This window comes from Gadus chalcogrammus, chromosome 6 (genome assembly GCF_026213295.1).
Source record: "Gadus chalcogrammus isolate NIFS_2021 chromosome 6, NIFS_Gcha_1.0, whole genome shotgun sequence".
Taxonomy (NCBI): domain Eukaryota; kingdom Metazoa; phylum Chordata; class Actinopteri; order Gadiformes; family Gadidae; genus Gadus; species Gadus chalcogrammus.
Window position 1 is genome coordinate 12,912,233 of NC_079417.1, and position 18,374 is coordinate 12,930,606.

Consider the following 18,374-nt stretch of genomic DNA (forward strand, 5'->3'; position numbering starts at 1 on the left):
CTCACAGCAAGAGCCTAGGTTCAAACCCTGGGGAGGGGGTGGGACCCTTTCTGTGTGGAGTTTGTACACACCAAAACACGTCCGTGCCTGGTCCATGCTCCTGCCGGTGCCCTTGACCTAGGCAGTAGGCAGTGGACCTGATGTTGGTCTATTTGGCGCTGCGTTGCGGCTGCACACTTCTCCTACTGCTGCGTTAAATCCAGAGATTTCATTTTGTGTATAGTACTTAAAGTCGTTTGTGCAGTGACAAACAAAGAGTCTTCTTACTCTTACCACTCCGGGGGAAATTCTGAGCAAAAAAACATGATATCTTTCGAGTGGCATGGGAACGACAAGTCATACAAAGGCCACCTGGGAATAGGGGTATTGTATAACCGAGTCTGCAGGTTTTTCTGGTTGTTTTCGAGGGAAGCTGTGTTGGCCATTTGCTCGAGGCCTTTATGGTCCAGTAACTGAGTGCATGCACCTTCATAGTATGGGTGGCCCCAGTGTGAATAAAAGCTTGAATCCTGGCAGTGTTGACGCCCTGCGTCAGTTGAGCTAGACATGATCACCCCGATGCTTTGTATTGTATATACGTTTATTATATTTGATGTATTTAGCCAATGAGGGAACGTTAATGGGTATTGCATATATACTATTAATCCTACTTGGGTAGGTATTCATACTGACTCTAGACATTGGCAGTGCAATGTATTCATGTGTTTTACTATTTTTTACTTTCTTGGATGACAACTACGTGCTGACACACAATGTCATCTTCCCAGCACGACTCACATTTCTATCCCACAGGACGAGTCCATCCAATCGCCCGTGGCCCCCTGCCCGCCACCCGCCTCCATTCCACTCCTATTGGCTTGCACAGCCAATGCCAAGACAGTAGTAGCCAATCCCATTGTGCACCTGACCAACCTGGCCCAAGACATCTTACACACCATTACCTCCCTGGACTCCCCTCCACACCCGGACGTAGTCAACAACGAGGTGAGAGCCTGAAATCCCCACTGAGAAATTCACCTTGTCATCAATTACCCCCTAGGGTACTTGTTAGGATTGTTAGCCGCTTACCGAACCATGGAAATTTCCATTACCATTTACTCCCAGTCATTATTTAATAGGATGAAAACAGATGGCCATTCCACATCTGAGAAACTTTGAAATGTTTTAAGGTGGAGCGGTAGGACTTGTTTAAAATAACAGTAAACAGAGCATTTGTATTCTATTGGTGCATTTCCTTGTTTAGTATATTTTAAAGAAAGTGAGACCCTTTCCGATGCATATCTGTTTTTGTCCCATCTGTTTTCTTAGATTTACGTGATGCACACCCTGGCTGCATCGCTGTCGGCCTGCATTTATCAATGTCTCTGTGATGGACACTACAGGTGAGTCTCATCCAACACTCTACCATAGGAGACCGTATCACTAGTCTACATCTCTAAAGCTCTATACTTGGTTTATTTAGGGACAACGTCCCTTCCAGTTTAAGGGATCGTCGTCATTAACTTTTTAACACTAATTATCATTCAAACTGTGCATTGATCCTTATTTTAGTTTGCATCAGACTTGCTATTCATGCAATTTTCCTGAATAATATTGCTGTTGCTGGATTTAGCATGTTTTGGGGTAGAATCGATTAGAAATGTAGTTGTGGGCGGCCATGGAAACCAGTGCTGCAATCTCATCGATCAAAGTGTTATCTATCCTTTACCAGGTTCTGGGCAAGCGATTAAATGCATTCCAGACAGTTCTGCAAGTCAACAGAATTTTCCACAAGCCTGAGAAACCTCTTCGGTCCTGTCAGAAATCCTCTAGTTTTATGCAATGACTTAAACTCTTGCTCGACCGAACCGTAACCCTCAGAGCCCCGGCGGTAAGGCCCTAGTAGTGGAGCTGCCTGTGACTGCATGCCGTATGCGTCAAACAGGGGAGAAGCGAGGATTTGGAGTGGTTGTTTCCTATTACGAGTGCAACCCTGACTGGTTGTACTTTATATAGCACTCTCTGGCCTAGTGATACTTGAAACTCCCGTCAGTCACAAAGCTGTGATTATGAAGAAGTTTGTTGTTGACGACTTTTTGGTTTGTTTACTTACTTTAGTATACCCTCCACGTTGGCGGGGGGTCACAGACACACGCACACGCATGCTCGAGGAGCTTCCAAATCTCGTCCTTTTCGGGGTTTTGAAGACTAACTAAATTGAAAAAGCTATTTATAATTTAACACCCTCTTTGTTATGGTAATTAAAATGAGAGTGTGCAGTCGCAGTGTATCACCATACTCGTTGAGTTTCACTCAACGAGTGTGTGTGTGTGTGTGTGTGTGTGTGTGTGTGTGTGTGTGTGTGTGTGTGTGTGTGTGTGTGTGTGTGTGTGTGTGTGTGTGTGTGTGTGTGTGTGTGTGTGTGTGTGTGTGTGTGTGTGATGAAGTGGAATGAGTCGACGTCTTTAAAGGAGTTCCACTGTGTACGCCACTTGGGTCATGTATAATACCTGAGCTTTCAGTGTGATCCACATACCACTCAATGTCTTGGTGTGTTCACCGCATCCCTTTGTTAAAATGTTAATCGACACTTATGAACAGCCGCCAACGTTGAACGATTCTTTCTTGACACGGAGCTGAAAGCGTCCAAGACCCCCTGTCAAGGTTTCTCCCTAGAGGAGCGTCTAGCAATTGGATGTGACGCGAGGAGGGCAGGAATAGCATCCTAGGCGCCTCCGTCCTTGGGGAGAGCCATTCTTCCTGACTTGTGAATTCCAATTGGTTCTGTGGCAGACTCTTTGAGGGGAACTTATTGGCTGCGGGAGAGAGGCTGTGTTCTCTCGAGGGGGGGTTGGGCGGCATAGACGATTCCCTGTGGATTCAAGCTCCCATCCTATGGCCTCTACGGCCAACCCATCCCTTTCGTGTCAGTTGCTCTATGATCTTTGGTTGTTGGAGGATGGCGCCGGCACATTCCTCTCAAGACGTACTGGATGTCTTCAGTTAGAACCGTCGCATCGCTGCCTTGTAGAACCTGATTCTGATCCATGTCTCGCGGGCATGCGAGTCAAGTGCATCGGTAGATTGTCTAGCCGTCGGTTTGATAGAAAAATTTTGAGACAAAGTTGTAACATTTGAACAGTTTCACGTTGCATATTTACACCACCTCATCCCTTTTTCAATTTAAACAATTTACCACCGAATCTTCCTTTTTCGGTCTCCTTTGGTTTCCCACTAATTGAGTCTGGTGTCTGTTTGTTTGGCTCCACTTTGTGTGCTCTCAGTCAAATGAACCAGTTCACGGGCATCGTGTACCAGAGTGTGCTGCTGTCTGGGAGGCAGCCCGGGAGGACCGTCAGCATGGACGAGGCGGTGCAGCCCAACACCACCCCCGCTCAGTGGCCAGGTACATCAGGGCTGAGCCCGTCGCCTCAAACCCCGCTCAACGCTGCCGTCACATCACCCATGGTCTCACATGTGTTTTGGGCTGAACTCACTGTTGATATGGGCTTAGACACGCACTCTGTATCCATCCGTTTTGAGAGATCTACCTCTTTTTTTCATTGATAATCCTTTCATAATAAGGGAACATGATGTATTTTGTTTTTGTAAGGAGAGGAATATGAAGGTGCAAGGAAGAAGGTGTGATTACCTGGAAAATGATTTCTTAAAAATATCAGACTCCCCGGAGTGTCTGACGTGATAACAAGCCCATATGAAAACCAGGAATGCGAAGCAACTCATTCTGGTATTTTTGGAGCAAAAAGGCTCAAATTGGGTGGGCAATTGGAGAGATAATGGAACCTGTGTTTTGGTTGTACCAGGGTGGTGTCTAACTAAAATGGGGGTCTTTGTCCCCCAGAATGAGCAGTCAGTTAGCCATCTACAATGACACGGTTCATCACAGTAAATCTCTTTCCAGGGACTTGTTTAACTATAATGGAGGCTACAAATTGAGATTGTGCTGCTTTTCAATTGCGCATATGCACAGATATTAAAACGGTTCGGTGGCGTTTTACAATCTGCGCACACTGATACCCTGTGTGCCGCTTGAATCCCCCACGGCTCTTTGAAAATGATTCATCAGAAAAAGCTAACGTTTCCATCCGGCGCAATCTCAATTAAAATGGGCTTCAGATAAGCAGTTGGGAAATCAAGTCGGGAACACACAGCTGTGTCGGTTTTATTTGGCCAGCGACGATGATGGAAAACGTCCCCCTGCCTTGTGAGCAGGTGATTGAGGGTGGCTTTACCGCGCTCGTTGGGAAACGCTTAAGATCTGCTGGTGGATTGCACCGCAGATCCCACTCAAAGGGTACTTTTTAACAGGTCTCCCAACACGTCTGGTGCTCACAAGACCCATCACTGACTTTGACTCACCCTGCGTGTCATTCCCCTTTCTCCTGGATCCCATCCCTCCTCTCCCTCCCGTTCTTCCCCGCTGGGCTCCTCTCCTGTCAGGCATCGCCTCTCTGATCCGCCTGCTGAACTCGGCCGGGGAGGAGAGCCAGCCGGGTCTGGGCGTGCTGCTCTGTGAGATCCTCACCGCCGTCTACCTCAGCCTGTTCGTCCACGGCCTCGCCACTCACTCCTGCAACGAGCTGTTCCGCATCGTGGCGCACCCCCTCAACAGCAGGCTGTGGGTGGCCGTGTTCGGGGGAGGGGTCAAGACCCCCGTCGTCGAGAGGCTCAACGGGCCGCAGGCGTTCTCCCCACCAGGTGCCGTGTGTGTGTGTGTGTGTGTGTGTGTGTGTGTGTGTGTGTGTGTGTGTGTGTGTGTGTGTGTGTGTGTGTGTGTCATAGTCAGCAGGAGTTTTTAGGTCCTAATTCAAGGTCCTGTCCTGCAGAGAGAAGGCCTGATGTTACTTTACGCTTAATAACGAAACTGAACCGAATGGTGCACCAGCCCAACACAAATCTGTCGTTTCAAGAAGCAAATCTTTAATTTCCTCTTTTTCTGTATAAACAATACTTCAGAAAGCTTTCAAACATGCAAAGAGGGATAGGGAAGAGGATGGATGGGACTCGAGCCTAAATCCACGGTTAAAGACTATTTTGTCCGATGGCTTTAGATTCGCCTTCAAATGACAGCTCAGAAAGGAAGTCGAGGCGCTTCAGGATGATGTCGTCGCGCAGCAGCTCCAAGGAAGAGGCGGGGCTACAGAGGGAGGGGTCAGCCAGCCCAGCCAGCCTCCGTTCCCCCTCCGTAGTGGAGCGGGAAGCAGCCTCCATCTTCAAGGAACGCTTTGTCCCGCCCGACCTCAGCATTTGGGACTACCTTATTGCCAAGGTACCATCAAGGAAAATAGGACCACACCGCCTTTACCACTTGAATAAGATGATCAGCATATTTTGCTGAAATTCTAAATCACATTCTTATGTACACTCTCCTACCGCTTGTCTTTTGATACAATAAGATGAATGCTGGTAGTAATGAGGTAAAGTATTCTCAGAGTCAAATGAATGTTGGTCAGCCATAACAAAAGGAGGATTCTGGCTGCAGTACTTTTTGGAATCCTTCATCATCCTCATCAAAGGCTTGTTCTTCTCTGTCCCCGATGTTGTGGCTCCCGTAGCCCCACCTCCCGCCGTCTGAGGAGCGGGAGGAGTACGACTCGGAGGACAGTCACAATAGCCAGGACGAAGATGACGATGACGAGGACTATGAGGACATCTTCGACCCCAACTCCCCCTTGAGAGAGCACTCCAACAACAACTCCTACAGGTAACGACTGGTGTGACGCAATGTTAACTCAAACTCCATTGGCTTATTTGAAGAGAGTTTATAGCTTTACTTCAGACCCTTTTCCTTTTTTGAGAGAGAGGATGTTTCTGTCCAGTTAGGGGTGACCCTAGGCTTAAATAAGGACAAATACACTGAGTGGATTCTAGAAGGAAACGAGTATAATGAAGGTCCCTTGTTCACCTCCTGATATACAATGTATCTCCTTCCCCTCTAGCTGGTGTCTGATGCGTCTGGCGATGGTGCAACTGGTTGTGATCAACCTAAAGTCCTTCTATCCCATGGCCGGACATGACCTCATAGGTAAGGACCAGACAACCGTCTACACACAGCCCTTGATTGCGTGGCAGATGGGCTGCGATGCTTGGTTGTAATTTGAATGCTCTTGATTGCATCAAAGCTGAGAGTCAATCATCATCATGTAAATTAACATTAGACAATTTCACTGCCGAACTAAACGTGACTGATTGAGGGCTGCGGCTGTGGATTATTTTGACAGTCGATTAATCTGACGATTAGTAAATCTGATTGTCTAATCGTCCTAATTGATTCATCGTTTGACTTTCAAATAAAAACATATTATTTTTGGCTCGTTGAATACATTGGATATTAAACATGTCTTGGCACATTAAGGGTTGGGTAGTTCTTAGCTAAAATCCATAGGAAATTGAGTTTTTGTCAGCCTATTTTTAATAAAGACTCACTCTCCTGACAGTGGTTTTCCACAGTGGCTTTAGTTTCACATCAATATGAGGGGAAATAAATCGTGTTCCTTCACCGCTGACTTTGATTTTTAATGAAATGCAAGGGCTTTTCATGGGACAGTACTTTGGTATTGTGTGATTATGAATGCTGAAAGATCGTGACAGTGGTAGATTTGTTTTTGCTTTTAGTTTGCGTCATTCACGGCAAAGCAGGTTATTTTGTCTCGAGAAGAGGCCTTGTTACCCCCATTGACCTACATAAACATATTTCAACTCCTTTTCAATACGTTCTCAGTGCTCTCACAACGATTTAACAGGATTGAACAACATTTTACTGTGTATGGCCGACCAAGTTTACAGAAACAAGATTTCACAACCATATTGTCATCTTCTAGAGTCTTCCCAATGTAATAGCCCATTGGAGTGGACTGCTAGTTATTGAGTACTGGAGCTCCCAACTTGATCAAGTTAACTCGCTCACCAAAAAGTGTCTTGTACATAGAGCACCGGCATAATAATAAAGATGTTCATTATTTAATGCTGAAAATGTATGTTAAAGCCTATGCCAATATTCTCAGTTCCGAACCAAACGTCGTTCCGTTTACTTTAGGATACGGATGTGTTTGTGCATGATTGATTGAGTTTCCCTAATTTCGGCCGTGATATTTGACATAGGATATAGCGGCAGACTGATTACTGTCCAGGGACACTTTCATGCCCTCTAGCTTCCAGGCTTAGCCCACCTTCAAATGTTGTTTGTCAACGTGAAACAACCTCGTCGGTTATTTGGCTATAATAGACCACTTGGGGTTATTTGTCTGAAAATATGGGTGAACGGTTTTACTTAGATTACACTTTGTCGTCTCAATGCGACTCTGCTGATGGATCACATTGGTGCGCGTTGACCGCCAGATGTGGACACTTGGGCTTCGCCGTATCGGATCTTGCTCACGTTATCTGTGCCCTTCACACACATCGTGGTCTGTCGCACATTAAAATCCGGTTTCCTAGTGGTTGTGTGGATGGCGGTTCTGGTCACGATGTGGAGGGATAAGTGGCTATAGGTGCTGCTACACAGCTCGACAAACACAGAGCTAATTCTCATTTGAAACAAAGGGGACGTGTATAATCAGGGCTGGAGTGAATGCTGAATACATAATATTTAATTTTTTTATTCTTTTTACAAGGTCGTTTTGGGTGAGCACTGAAATCAGTCCTTTTTATTTTAGTTTTATTCTCCAAGCCACTTTGTGGTTGTGTCACTCTTAAACAACTCTGGTCATGAGGGTTCTCTGTTTGTACACCCGTGCCTCCTTTGTCTCCATGCATGCGTATGCACATGAGGCGTCGCCTTCACTCTTTGTGCTCCGCGTGCAGATCTGCCCGTGGGCTCGCCGCTGTGCCACGCGGCGCTGAAGAGCCTGCAGTGCTGGGAGCAGGTGCTGCAGAAGAGGCTGGAGCTCTACGGAGGCCCTCCCTCCAAGTACATCGTCACCTTCTCCCAGGAGGACACGGCCGCCCCCGGGCCGGCCCTCCTCAGACACAAGGCTCTGTTTGAACCCTCCAACACGCCGTTCAGGTATACACTACCGTGTAGTTTATGCTATAGCGCCCCACAAAGGGCAGTGTAGGGACTACATTGACCTTTGTTGGTGGCCGCCACCTTTTAAAACCTTATATACTCATTTTAAAGTTTAAATATAAAATTGAATGGTGGGCAGATAAGCTTTTAAAGAATTGAATCGGTATACCATAGCATCGTCTTCCTATTAGTTAGTCATCGGAGGTCTTCAAAACGGTAACTGATCAAAAAACCTGCCGGCTGAACTCGGCTAATTCAGAGTGCATTTTCTCTCGTTCTTACCAGGGCCTTGAGGGGCTTGTCTCTCGACTGTTCCCAAAGCAATCTTCTAAAGTACAGTAATGCACTTTATGCGATTGCATCAGACTTTTTTTGCACATTCCCTTCGAGCAAGGAGACAAATGTTAACATAATACGCTGCGGTTTTGGTTTTGATTGTAGCATGCTGTCGGCGGCAGATACCCCGCCTGCCTAGCCGCCGCCGCCGCCGCCCCCTGCGGGTCTCACTCTAAACCGGCCTCTAAGCCCAAGCGGCCCGCTCTAATCTACCACCATAGTGTAGTGCTTTCATTAGGAATTACTGTGGAGCGGCAGGGTGTGTTTGATGTGTCTCGCCCTTTAGCAGCAGATATGTGGAGTCCTCTAACCCCCCCCTCCTCCTCGCAGGCCCAAATCCCTGTAGAATAAAGAAGTTGTATTTATTAATTTTATATATTTTATTGCCGGCTCAAATCCACATGCCCTCTCTTTGCCCCCCAGCTCTGCGCACCACTCTGCACTGCCGGTGAAGCGGCTGTGGCAGTTCCTGGTGAAGCAGGACTACGTCCAGGACACCTTCATCAGGAACATCTTCACCAAGAAACGAGGGCCCAACGAGGTACGACGGCCCGGCGCCGCACACTAGCCTTGCTGAACGGGTCGTCTTTGGAAGAGGCTAGCCGTAGCGCTTCCAAGAACAACGACATCGTAACACTATTGACATCATCGCTGACTCACTATCGCTGTATCTGCCCAATCCATGGACAGCGACACATGTAACCATGTTGTAATGATGGAGTCTAATGTGCATGTTTGTATGGCATGCGCGCCGCATGTATTTGTTTATATTAGTTTAGTCTCTTTCCTTTAACTAATCACATTGTCATTCATGTGGTGTGTCCCTGTGTTTGGGTCTGTGTTTGTGTCTTTGTGGGTGTGTGTGTGTATGTGTGGTCTGCACTGTTGCTTCACTAACCCCTTATTAAGTCGGTTGAGGAGAAGACTGACAATATGAAATGCACCGGGTTGGACGAGGTGGTATCAAAACAGGTACTGCCAACTACTACTAACTTCCCACTACTACTGCAGCTGGTTGGATGGGGGTCAAGCTGAGCATGGAGGGGTCAAGGCAGTAAGAAATCAGGGGGAAAAAGGCTGAACGTTTTTGGGGCTTTTCTGACAATTTCACCGTTTAATTTCCGAACTGTTGATGAATGTAGATGTCAAAACTGTTGGCGGAAGAATGAGAGAGTAAGTTTTAGTTTTTTGGTTTTGGTTTAATAAGGCATAAATGTAGGAAACGAAACAAAGGAGTCAGGGAAATTAAGTCACAAATGTTCTGCTTTTGCAAAATCAAAGTCTTGATGGAAATGTGCGTCGTCCGGTCGACTGAGCCAAACTCCCGGTAGATGAGCTACACGTATGTCTAGCGTGAGCCTGCTGGTGGAACAATGCGTAGGTCATGATTTATGCACACTAGTCGCCGTTCTGGGTCATTGCCAAGGGGGCTTGGAACTTTGTGTTCGTGTTAGCTATGGAAATTAATCTTACATTGCGCCATCTTGATTATGCATCTCAGACTGAAGCTGAACGCCCACAAAGCCATACATGTCTCTCTCTCTCACGCTCACTCTCTCTCCGTCTCTCCCTCTCGTTCACTGTCTCTCTCTCTCACTCACCAACACCCACCCTCCCTCCGTCTGTGTCTCTCTGTCTCTCTCTCAGGCTCACTCTCCCTTCCAAACTACCCCATTTTACACTCGGCTCGTTGTTAATTAACCCAGGTCTCCCGGAGGACCGACTACGAAGCTGAATGGTTTCTGATTAACCAGCCCAACGCTGTCGCACTAAATCTGTATTCCACGGGGATTATGTGTTCTGTGGAAATGGCAAACCGCCATATTTAGCCTTCTCTAATGTGGAGTTTGACTTCATTCCTTCCGACACACAAAGGCGAAGCCCCTTTCCCCTTGAATAGGTCGACGGCCGACATAATTCACGGCATTAGAACGTATCGTCCCTAAACATCATGTGATGCACGCCTGCGTGCATCTCCTAGGATTTTGGTTTCTGTCTAGCTGCAGGCGGTTTCTTTGTGAGTTGTTTTTTTAAGTTGACTGCCCATTGCTGAATTACGCCACGCTTTATGCACTACTCCTGCGTGTGCCACATCTAGATAAACACAGCGCAAAACAGGTCTTTTACTGGCACTTTAAGTAGGACTTGTGTTGGTGAGGTTGTAGGACCAATGCAGCAGGTCATCTGCATCTTTTACATGGACTTTGACTAGGACATGTGTGGGTGAGGTTGTAATACCAATGCAGCAGGTCAGTGGGTTGATGATGTGTGTTGCTTTGCAGATGGAGACAGACTCGAGTTCCGCTGTGGGAAAAGCCCGCATCATCCACAAAGAGTCTGACATCATCACAGCCTTCGCCATCAATAAGGTACGGGGCCTGTTGATCAGCCAGCCAACCTCACCAACACTAATATTGAAACGCACACATTCAATCCCAAATTACCCAACTTGTACATTGAACGCCAAGACCTAGGTTAACACTAATTTATATTTAATGTATAATATGCTGTGTGTTATTCATTTTTTTTCTACTAAAGAAGATGCAGAAGATTTATGTAATCATAAAATTATACTCAGGCTGGTTTATTAAGTAAAAGCATAGGCACTGGCGTATCACACAAACCTACACACGAGCACACACACACACACACCTCAGGTCACTATTTACTGCGGTGAACTGGATGACCGCAGCCATAAAGTGAGCGGGGAGAATACGTTGTATCTTCCCTCCCAGGCGTCAACAAATTTCATTTTCGTGCGTGTGTGGCTTTTTTTTTTTTGTCTCTTTCCATCGTGTCCTTTTACTCTGCTCCCTCTCCTCTGTCATTCCTAACCTCCACTTCCAATGTGTGTGTGTGTGTGTGTGTGTGTGTGTGTGTGTGTGTGTGTGTGTGTGTGTGTGTGTGTGTGTGTGTGTGTGTGTGTGTGTGTGTGTGTGTGTGTGTGTGTGTGTGTGTGTGTCAGGCCAATCGGAACTGTCTGGTCATGGCGTCGACCCATGACATTCAGGAGCTGGACGTGTCTTCCATCTTGGCGACGCAGATCCTGACCTGGATCGATGAAGATGTCGAGCCGGAGGCCAAGAAGTAAGTGAAACACCCGTGTGTGTGTGTGTGTGTGTGTGTGTCCTATGGTACCACATAAATGAATGCTGATACGAAACACCACTACTTTTGTATTGGAAATGATTATTATTTGTATGAGACAGGTTGGAGGGGGGCTTCACTGTGTGGGTACATGCCCAAAAGACGGATAGACGGACGGATGGATGGATGGATGGATTGATTGATGTGAGAGAGAAATGGAGAAGTTTTTTGACAGTAAAAAGAAAGAGCCAAAAAAACCTGAACCATGTTAGACATTTCCGCTAGAAGAAATCTTGGCAGCAGTCTGTTTTTTTTCATATTTCCAATATCCCCCAACCGAATGCAGCAATGTTTTCCTCCTGCTCACAAGTATGTGTGCTTGGAACTTGTGCTGCTGTTGTTGCTGCTGCTGTTGCCCAGAAGCAAACTCAACAGAATCATGCTGTTGCTATGTTCCTCGTCGGAACCCATTTGCATCATTAATTCGGCCATAACGGTCTGAGTTTTTCTCAAAATAAAAATGTATTTCGATACAATACAATCATCTTTGCCCTTTTTACAAACAAAACAAATGATAAAACAAATTCACGTCCATTGTCCTTTTTGTCTCTTTCCAGTACGGGCGGAGATGATTTCCTCGTGGTCCAGTCCCGTGACGACTTCGGCACGCTCCACGGCACCACGCCGTACACCCACAGTTCCCCCGGCACGCCCATCAACATGCCCTGGCTCGGAGGCGTGCAGACGGGCAGGGGGGCCTCCGTGGTGAGCCTCCCTCCATCTGCCTCCCCTCTGGAGCTGTGGATGTCTTCAGTCTCTGTGCTCTTTAGCTCTGCAGCCAGCCTTCAGTTCATGGGGTTTTCCCTTACTCGATTTCCTTGGGAAGATGTGCTTCTACTCATACGGCCCAGTAGTAACGTTGCTAGATTACGACCCTTCTGACTTCCGTTTGGAAGTCCTTCAGTTAATGGTAATTATTTCTCGCAGCGTGGCTTACCAACCACAGAGGTTGTGAGGTTGACTTCCATCTCTGATTTCCAAAGGATCATGTCTTTTGTAGCTCAGTTAGAAGCAGTCATCAGGTCCCCAGTTTTCCCTCCAGGGTCTAACTGAACTCGCTGTTTGGGCGGCCCATACGCCAGGACATAGCCTCCGGGACATAGCCTCCGGGACATAGCCTCCGGGACATAGCCTCCGGGACATAGCCTCCGGGACATAGCCTCCGGGACAAAGCCTCAAAGTCAACCTCCGTCACATAGCCTCCGTCACATAGCCTCCGTCACATAGCCTCCATGACATAGCCTCCATGACGTAGCCTCCATGACGTAGCCTCCATGACGTAGCCTCCATGACGTAGCCTCCATGACGTAGCCTCCATGACGTAGCCTCCATGACGTAGCCTCCATGACGTAGCCTCCATGACGTAGCCTCCATGACGTAGCCTCCATGCGGCCTAGAAATTCTTTTAAATAGTCCTCTCTCGCCATCCCAATACAGCAGAGTGGTTGCTTTATTTGACTAACATAGCGCCTATCCAACCCGTCTGAAAACCGTAACAGCAGTCTTAAAGTGCAGGTGAACCCACTGTTTCAGCTTGAACTCACACACAACGAAATTGAAGAAGAATGTGTTTTGGGATGTCCCCTCCAGGATCTTAACTGAACTCGCTGTTTGTGCGGTAAATCCCTGATGACGTAACCTGCATGCGGCTCCGTCTGCAGTGAATATTGATCTGCTCGCATTGTGTTTGTAATGATAGCGGTGCCCTTTTGAAATCTGCCCACTGTGAGTCATGTTTGGTGTTGTTGCCCAGCTTTGTCATTGGCGGACCGTACACCGCCAGTGGCAAACACACACACACACACACACACACACACACACACACACACACACACACACACACACACACACACACACACACACACACACACACACACTGTGCATTGCGGTAAGGAGACGTAGTCTAGAACAGCATTTTGAGTTCAGTGTTTGGTTTTCCTAACACTGGGAGCTCCCACTTTCTGGAACTGGATTGTGAACCAAACTAATCCAAGCAAATCTTATAATCTCAACGCAAAGGTCACCGTAGACAAACCACCGCTCTGCTCATAATAATATCCCCCCCTCTCTGTTTTCATCTGCTCATCAAGAATAATGGAGTTTCACCCGTTCTGGTGTGTGTGTTTTTGGTGTGAGGCAAAGCGCACTACTTGGCAAACTACAGCACAACTTTGTTTGGTTGGTGCCATGTGTAGTTTGTGTTGTTTTTGTGCTGGTTTCAGTTCATCCCCGCCCACGCGGTTCAGACTGAACAGAATGCTTGACTTAGCTCTGTCTTCCTCCTCTTCGTGTTTCTCTTTCCCCCGTCCCTTTCAGCTGATCAAAAGAAACATCAACAACGTGAGGAGGATGACTTCCCATCCCACGCTGCCGTACTGTGAGTGACTCCGCACGCTGCACTTACTAATACTTTGCTCACACACTCTCCGTTCACACTGGGGGGGGGGGTTCACACGTTCACCGACGCACTTTGAGCAAAGCGCCCTGTCACACGGTTAAACGTTGACTAATACGGGTGATAAAACAGCCAATGTTGCGAGTTCCTCTCGGCTGTGTAGAGACAGCTTTGTGCTTGAATAATAAATAAATCTTGAGTCAAAAAAATGTCGCTCTTTTGTTACAAACCTTGTATGTTTGGCTACCATCCAGTTGTCTGATGGTTCTGAGTTGCGTCATTCCCAGCAGGTCTCTGTACAGTACGACTGCTAGACGTATGTCTATGCTGTGACTATAAAATGAGTACAATTGCTTCCCCAGACCTGACGGGCGCCCAGGACGGCAGCGTGAGGATGTTTGAGTGGGGCCACTCCCAGCAGATCATCTGCTTCAGGAGCCCGGGGAACTCCAGAGTCACCAGGATACGCTTCAACCACCAAGGGAACAAGGCAAGGGGGAGCCACGTAGACGTCTGCAAGGGCTGCTGTCCTTCACACAATCTGCTGACGTGCACGCACGCCGACTCACGAAGAGACAGGGACACGCATACACACGTGGACAATACACAAACACATTGATGCACACACAAACGGACACACACATGATCAAACACACACGCACGCACATGGACAAACGCATGGATACGCACACACATGCACACACAAACGGACGCACACACATATGGACACGGACGTGGGCATACATGGACGCACACGTACGCAAAGACACGCACACACACACGCACAGACATGGACACACAGACAGACGAAGTTGATGAAAGAGAGAAATTCACTTACAGCCACAGTGCACACACACACACACACACACATGCACTGCCTTCACAACGTAAAGCACACTCTATCAGTAACACAGTCGGACGTGCCCCCGCCTTGTCTAACGTGGGGCGCTCAACGGCCCCTTCTATGGAAGTGGTGCTTTGGATTCAGGGGAGGAATCCAAACAGAGCCATAGAGGACGTTGGCCCTCACCTTGGGAAACAGAGGGGAGGGGGGGGGGGGGGGGCGGAGATTGCACACACACGTCAGACCTGATTTCAGAGTTCCTAAGTGACTGAATAATGGTCGGAGACGTTCCTCGGACCGCCCGCTCCTTTTCTAGCAAGGGCTAACCCACACATAAAACCAAGAGACCAATAGGAGAGACCCTCTGTAGGGGGGGGGGGGGTCTCGGCCTGGACAGACAGTCCTGCTATAAAAGTTGATTGAGCAAACGTATGTCAGACCGGTGGTGGTTGCGTCTCCTTTGGGGGGTACGGTTGTCCTAACGTTGTGGTGTTCTGTAGTTTGGGATCGTGGATGCGGACGGAGGCCTGAGTCTCTGGCAGACCAACACCAGCGGCACGGCGCCCAAGCCCTACTTGGTAAGTCCCGTTACATCATCCTCCATCTATTGTTCTCCCCCCTCCCCCCCCTCTGGGGGTTTCTTCTGATTGCGTCGCTGTCCAGACACTGCTGACTCACCGTCTACTGGTTTATCCGTTGTGTGTGTGTGTTTGTCGTGGCAGACCTTGCAGTGCCACAACAAGACGGCTCATGACTTTGTGTTCGCCGGCTCGTCCTCCCTCATTGCCACGGCGGGCCTGTCCGCGGACAATAGGTGAGCCCCCTCCGTCGCCTTAGTGTGATTGGCCGTTACAAGCCGTTTTGAAAATCGGCCTCTTATGACATCACCAGTGGGCGTGGACACGCCCACTGGTGATGTCAGAAGAGGCAGATTTTCAAAACGGCTTGTAACAGCTCATCCCACTCACACCTGGTGGCATAATATGTCACCTTTTAAAGTCCTACACGAGTCCTCTCTCGCCAACAAGGTTGACTTGCTTTGTTGAAGAGCGTATCAGATAAATTACCACGTAAAGAAAAAAAAGGATTCCCCTTTCAAGAAGCGACATGCCGCTATGGCCCGCGGTCGTCCCAGTTCGATGTGTGTCCGGACAGGGGAGCAGCACCTCTGAGCGCCAATCTGACGGATGCCCCTCTGTGTTCTCCCCTCAGGAACGTCTGTCTCTGGGACACTCTGGTGACGCCCCTCAACAGCCTGGTCCACGGTGAGTCCGCTGAAACCGATGACTGCACCCAACACCGCCGCCCCGGAGCCCGTGACAGATCGCTCATCCGCTCTCCGTTTACTTTGGGCATTGGTTTCCTGTCGCCTCTTTGAGTTCTCCCCGAGTGCCCGACCCGCATCTCTACAGATACATCTCTTTCGCCTTCTCTTCCTCTCTTCATCATACCTTAATGTTGACCGTTCATTATTATCATTCAGACACGAGTCATTAAAGAGCAGCTAGTGGTTTATGTGATGGATGCCTACAGGGAGACTGTGAACGCTGGGGAGGAGGAGGGGGGGGGGGGGGGGGGGATTGAACCCAGTTCCTTACGGCTGGGAGTTTCATACCCCCTAGTGTCGTGGCCATTTCTTTCAGAGAAATTGCGTCTATTTAAATGTCTGCATACATTAGTCTCCTCTCTAGCAGGGTAGTTTAACAGAGCTTTCCTCCCCAGAAGGCTGTTGTCCTTACATCAAAGGGGACATGGTTTCACCCTCTGATATCTTGGGAAGGGGAGTACAGTTTCACCCCTTTTCTGTTAGGCATCTTGCCAAGGGGGAAGATATTTACATTGTGCGTTCTTAATTAGGGGTAACTGCTTTCTTGTGACCATTTAACGACAAAAGGAAACGCAAAAGGTTAACAACAAAGGGGGCTTGTTAAAAGATGGGATGGCCGGATAATACAAGCAACAGGCAACTAAGCGTATATGATTAAAACAAACCAACGTATGACCTTTTTCATCACACTAGCCACTGCCCTATACAGCCCCCTAGCTGTCATTCTCCTCCCAGCCTTCTGCTGCCATGAGTCGGGGGCCTAACTGTCTTCCTACTCTGTCTCTCCCCCCAGCCTTCTACTGCCATGAGTCGGGGGCCACGGTGCTGGCCATGGCGTCCCGGCTCCAGCTGCTGATCACGGGGGGCAGGAAGGGCTTCCTCAGCGTGCTGGAGCTGGCCCACAGGCGCCAGCGCCGCAGCTTCCAGGCCCACGACTCGCCGGTCAAAGCCCTGACCGTGGACCCCAGCGAGAGCTCCTTCGTCAGCGGCTCAGCCGAGGGGAACATCAAGGTACCCCGGCCTCTTGCAGAGCAGGGGGGAGGGGGGGGGCTTCATGTTGGCCTTAAGGATGGGTGTTTTTTTGTGGACACTGTGGTTTGGGTAACACTTATGGGGTACATATAAAGGTACATTAGTAAACCATTCATTAGTGTGAGTTAATGCCGCGATGAGCCTTATTACCTAGAATAAGCAAAGGGTTAGGGGTATCCCTAACCCTATTAACTAATGTATAAATGAATACCGTAGTTAATATGAACACTTTAACCTTAGTCAACATGAACAACATTAATAAACATCACCACCATTGGTACCTGTAGCCCCTTTTGAACTAACCCTGACGATGTGCTGGCTGGTCCTCCTCAGGTCTGGAGCCTGGCCGACCAGACTCTGCTCCACAACTTCCCCAGCGAGCACGCGCGCCAGTCGCTGTTCCGCAACCTGGGCACGGGCGTCATGCAGCTGGAGGCGGGGCCCACCAATCACGTCTTCTCGTGCGGCGCCGACGGCACCATGAAGATGAGGGTCCTGCCCGACCGCTACAACATCGCCGCCAACAAAAATCACCACGGCAACCTCAGGAGCGACGTCAAGTTCGTCATATAGCGCGCGGCCCCGGGGGGGGCCAATCCCCACGGCTCATTCCAGCTTCGGGGTTCCGAGGTCGCCCCCGGGCGACTTCCATTCAGAGTGCTTCGAGGAGGGGGGAGGGGGGGAGGAGAGCGGGCTTGGGGTGGGGTCGGGCGGGATGGGGGGGTCGGCCAGTGGCGGCGGCGGGGGTGGCGGCATCACCGCTAAAGGACCTTTATTGTTAGCCCTGAACACGGCGGGTCATTCATCAGCCGTGGAGGATGATCTCACATGTCAGAGAGGACTTTCCTGTACGCCCGGGCGACGCTGGCGCTGAAGAACGGCTCGGGCGACTGCCCCCGTCATAGACTGGGAGAACAAGGCCGGAGTGCTTATTGATCGCTCACTCCAGGGGGGGGGGCTTTGTGGAGGCCGTTGGAGATCTGAATCGGCAGTGTCTGGAGAAACTGGGAGCCCTCAGGAGAGAGCGGGTGGGGGGAGTATGGACTGAGGACCTGTTCTGTCAAAACGGATGTGATTTGATAATGGATGCAGTTGGACGTTTCTCCCCCAAAAACCACCGCCTCCACCCATCTGCTACCGAACGTCACCAGACGATGTTTTCGTTTTTTGAGGCCCTTGGCTTGAAGCCATGAGAGACGCTAGAGGGAGTGGGTATGACTTGATTTGAGGAGAACATGCCCAGTATATGACATGGTTCACCAGAGACTCCCTCATAATGTCCACA

The 18,374-nt window shown here is 48.9% G+C and overlaps 1 protein-coding gene across 2 annotated transcripts in view; it reads left to right on the top strand.

Moving 5' to 3' along the window:
• The window catches only part of LOC130384807 (dmX-like protein 1), a 43,577-nt gene extending 25,820 nt beyond the window's left edge, over positions 1-17,757 (top strand). For both annotated transcript variants that reach the window (XM_056593159.1, XM_056593160.1), the window contains exons 32-50: positions 793-984; positions 1,309-1,382; positions 3,264-3,385; positions 4,441-4,698; positions 5,052-5,269; positions 5,556-5,704; positions 5,940-6,025; positions 7,804-8,005; positions 8,768-8,885; positions 10,627-10,713; positions 11,310-11,431; positions 12,049-12,196; positions 13,808-13,868; positions 14,249-14,376; positions 15,231-15,308; positions 15,453-15,544; positions 15,943-15,995; positions 16,851-17,068; positions 17,423-17,757. In XM_056593159.1, coding sequence (XP_056449134.1) covers positions 793-984; positions 1,309-1,382; positions 3,264-3,385; positions 4,441-4,698; positions 5,052-5,269; positions 5,556-5,704; positions 5,940-6,025; positions 7,804-8,005; positions 8,768-8,885; positions 10,627-10,713; positions 11,310-11,431; positions 12,049-12,196; positions 13,808-13,868; positions 14,249-14,376; positions 15,231-15,308; positions 15,453-15,544; positions 15,943-15,995; positions 16,851-17,068; positions 17,423-17,662 — 2,646 coding nt within the window. In that variant the 3' untranslated portion in view covers positions 17,663-17,757. The remainder of the gene's footprint in view (positions 1-792; positions 985-1,308; positions 1,383-3,263; positions 3,386-4,440; positions 4,699-5,051; positions 5,270-5,555; positions 5,705-5,939; positions 6,026-7,803; positions 8,006-8,767; positions 8,886-10,626; positions 10,714-11,309; positions 11,432-12,048; positions 12,197-13,807; positions 13,869-14,248; positions 14,377-15,230; positions 15,309-15,452; positions 15,545-15,942; positions 15,996-16,850; positions 17,069-17,422) is intronic.
• The last annotated feature ends 617 nt before the right edge of the window (positions 17,758-18,374 follow it).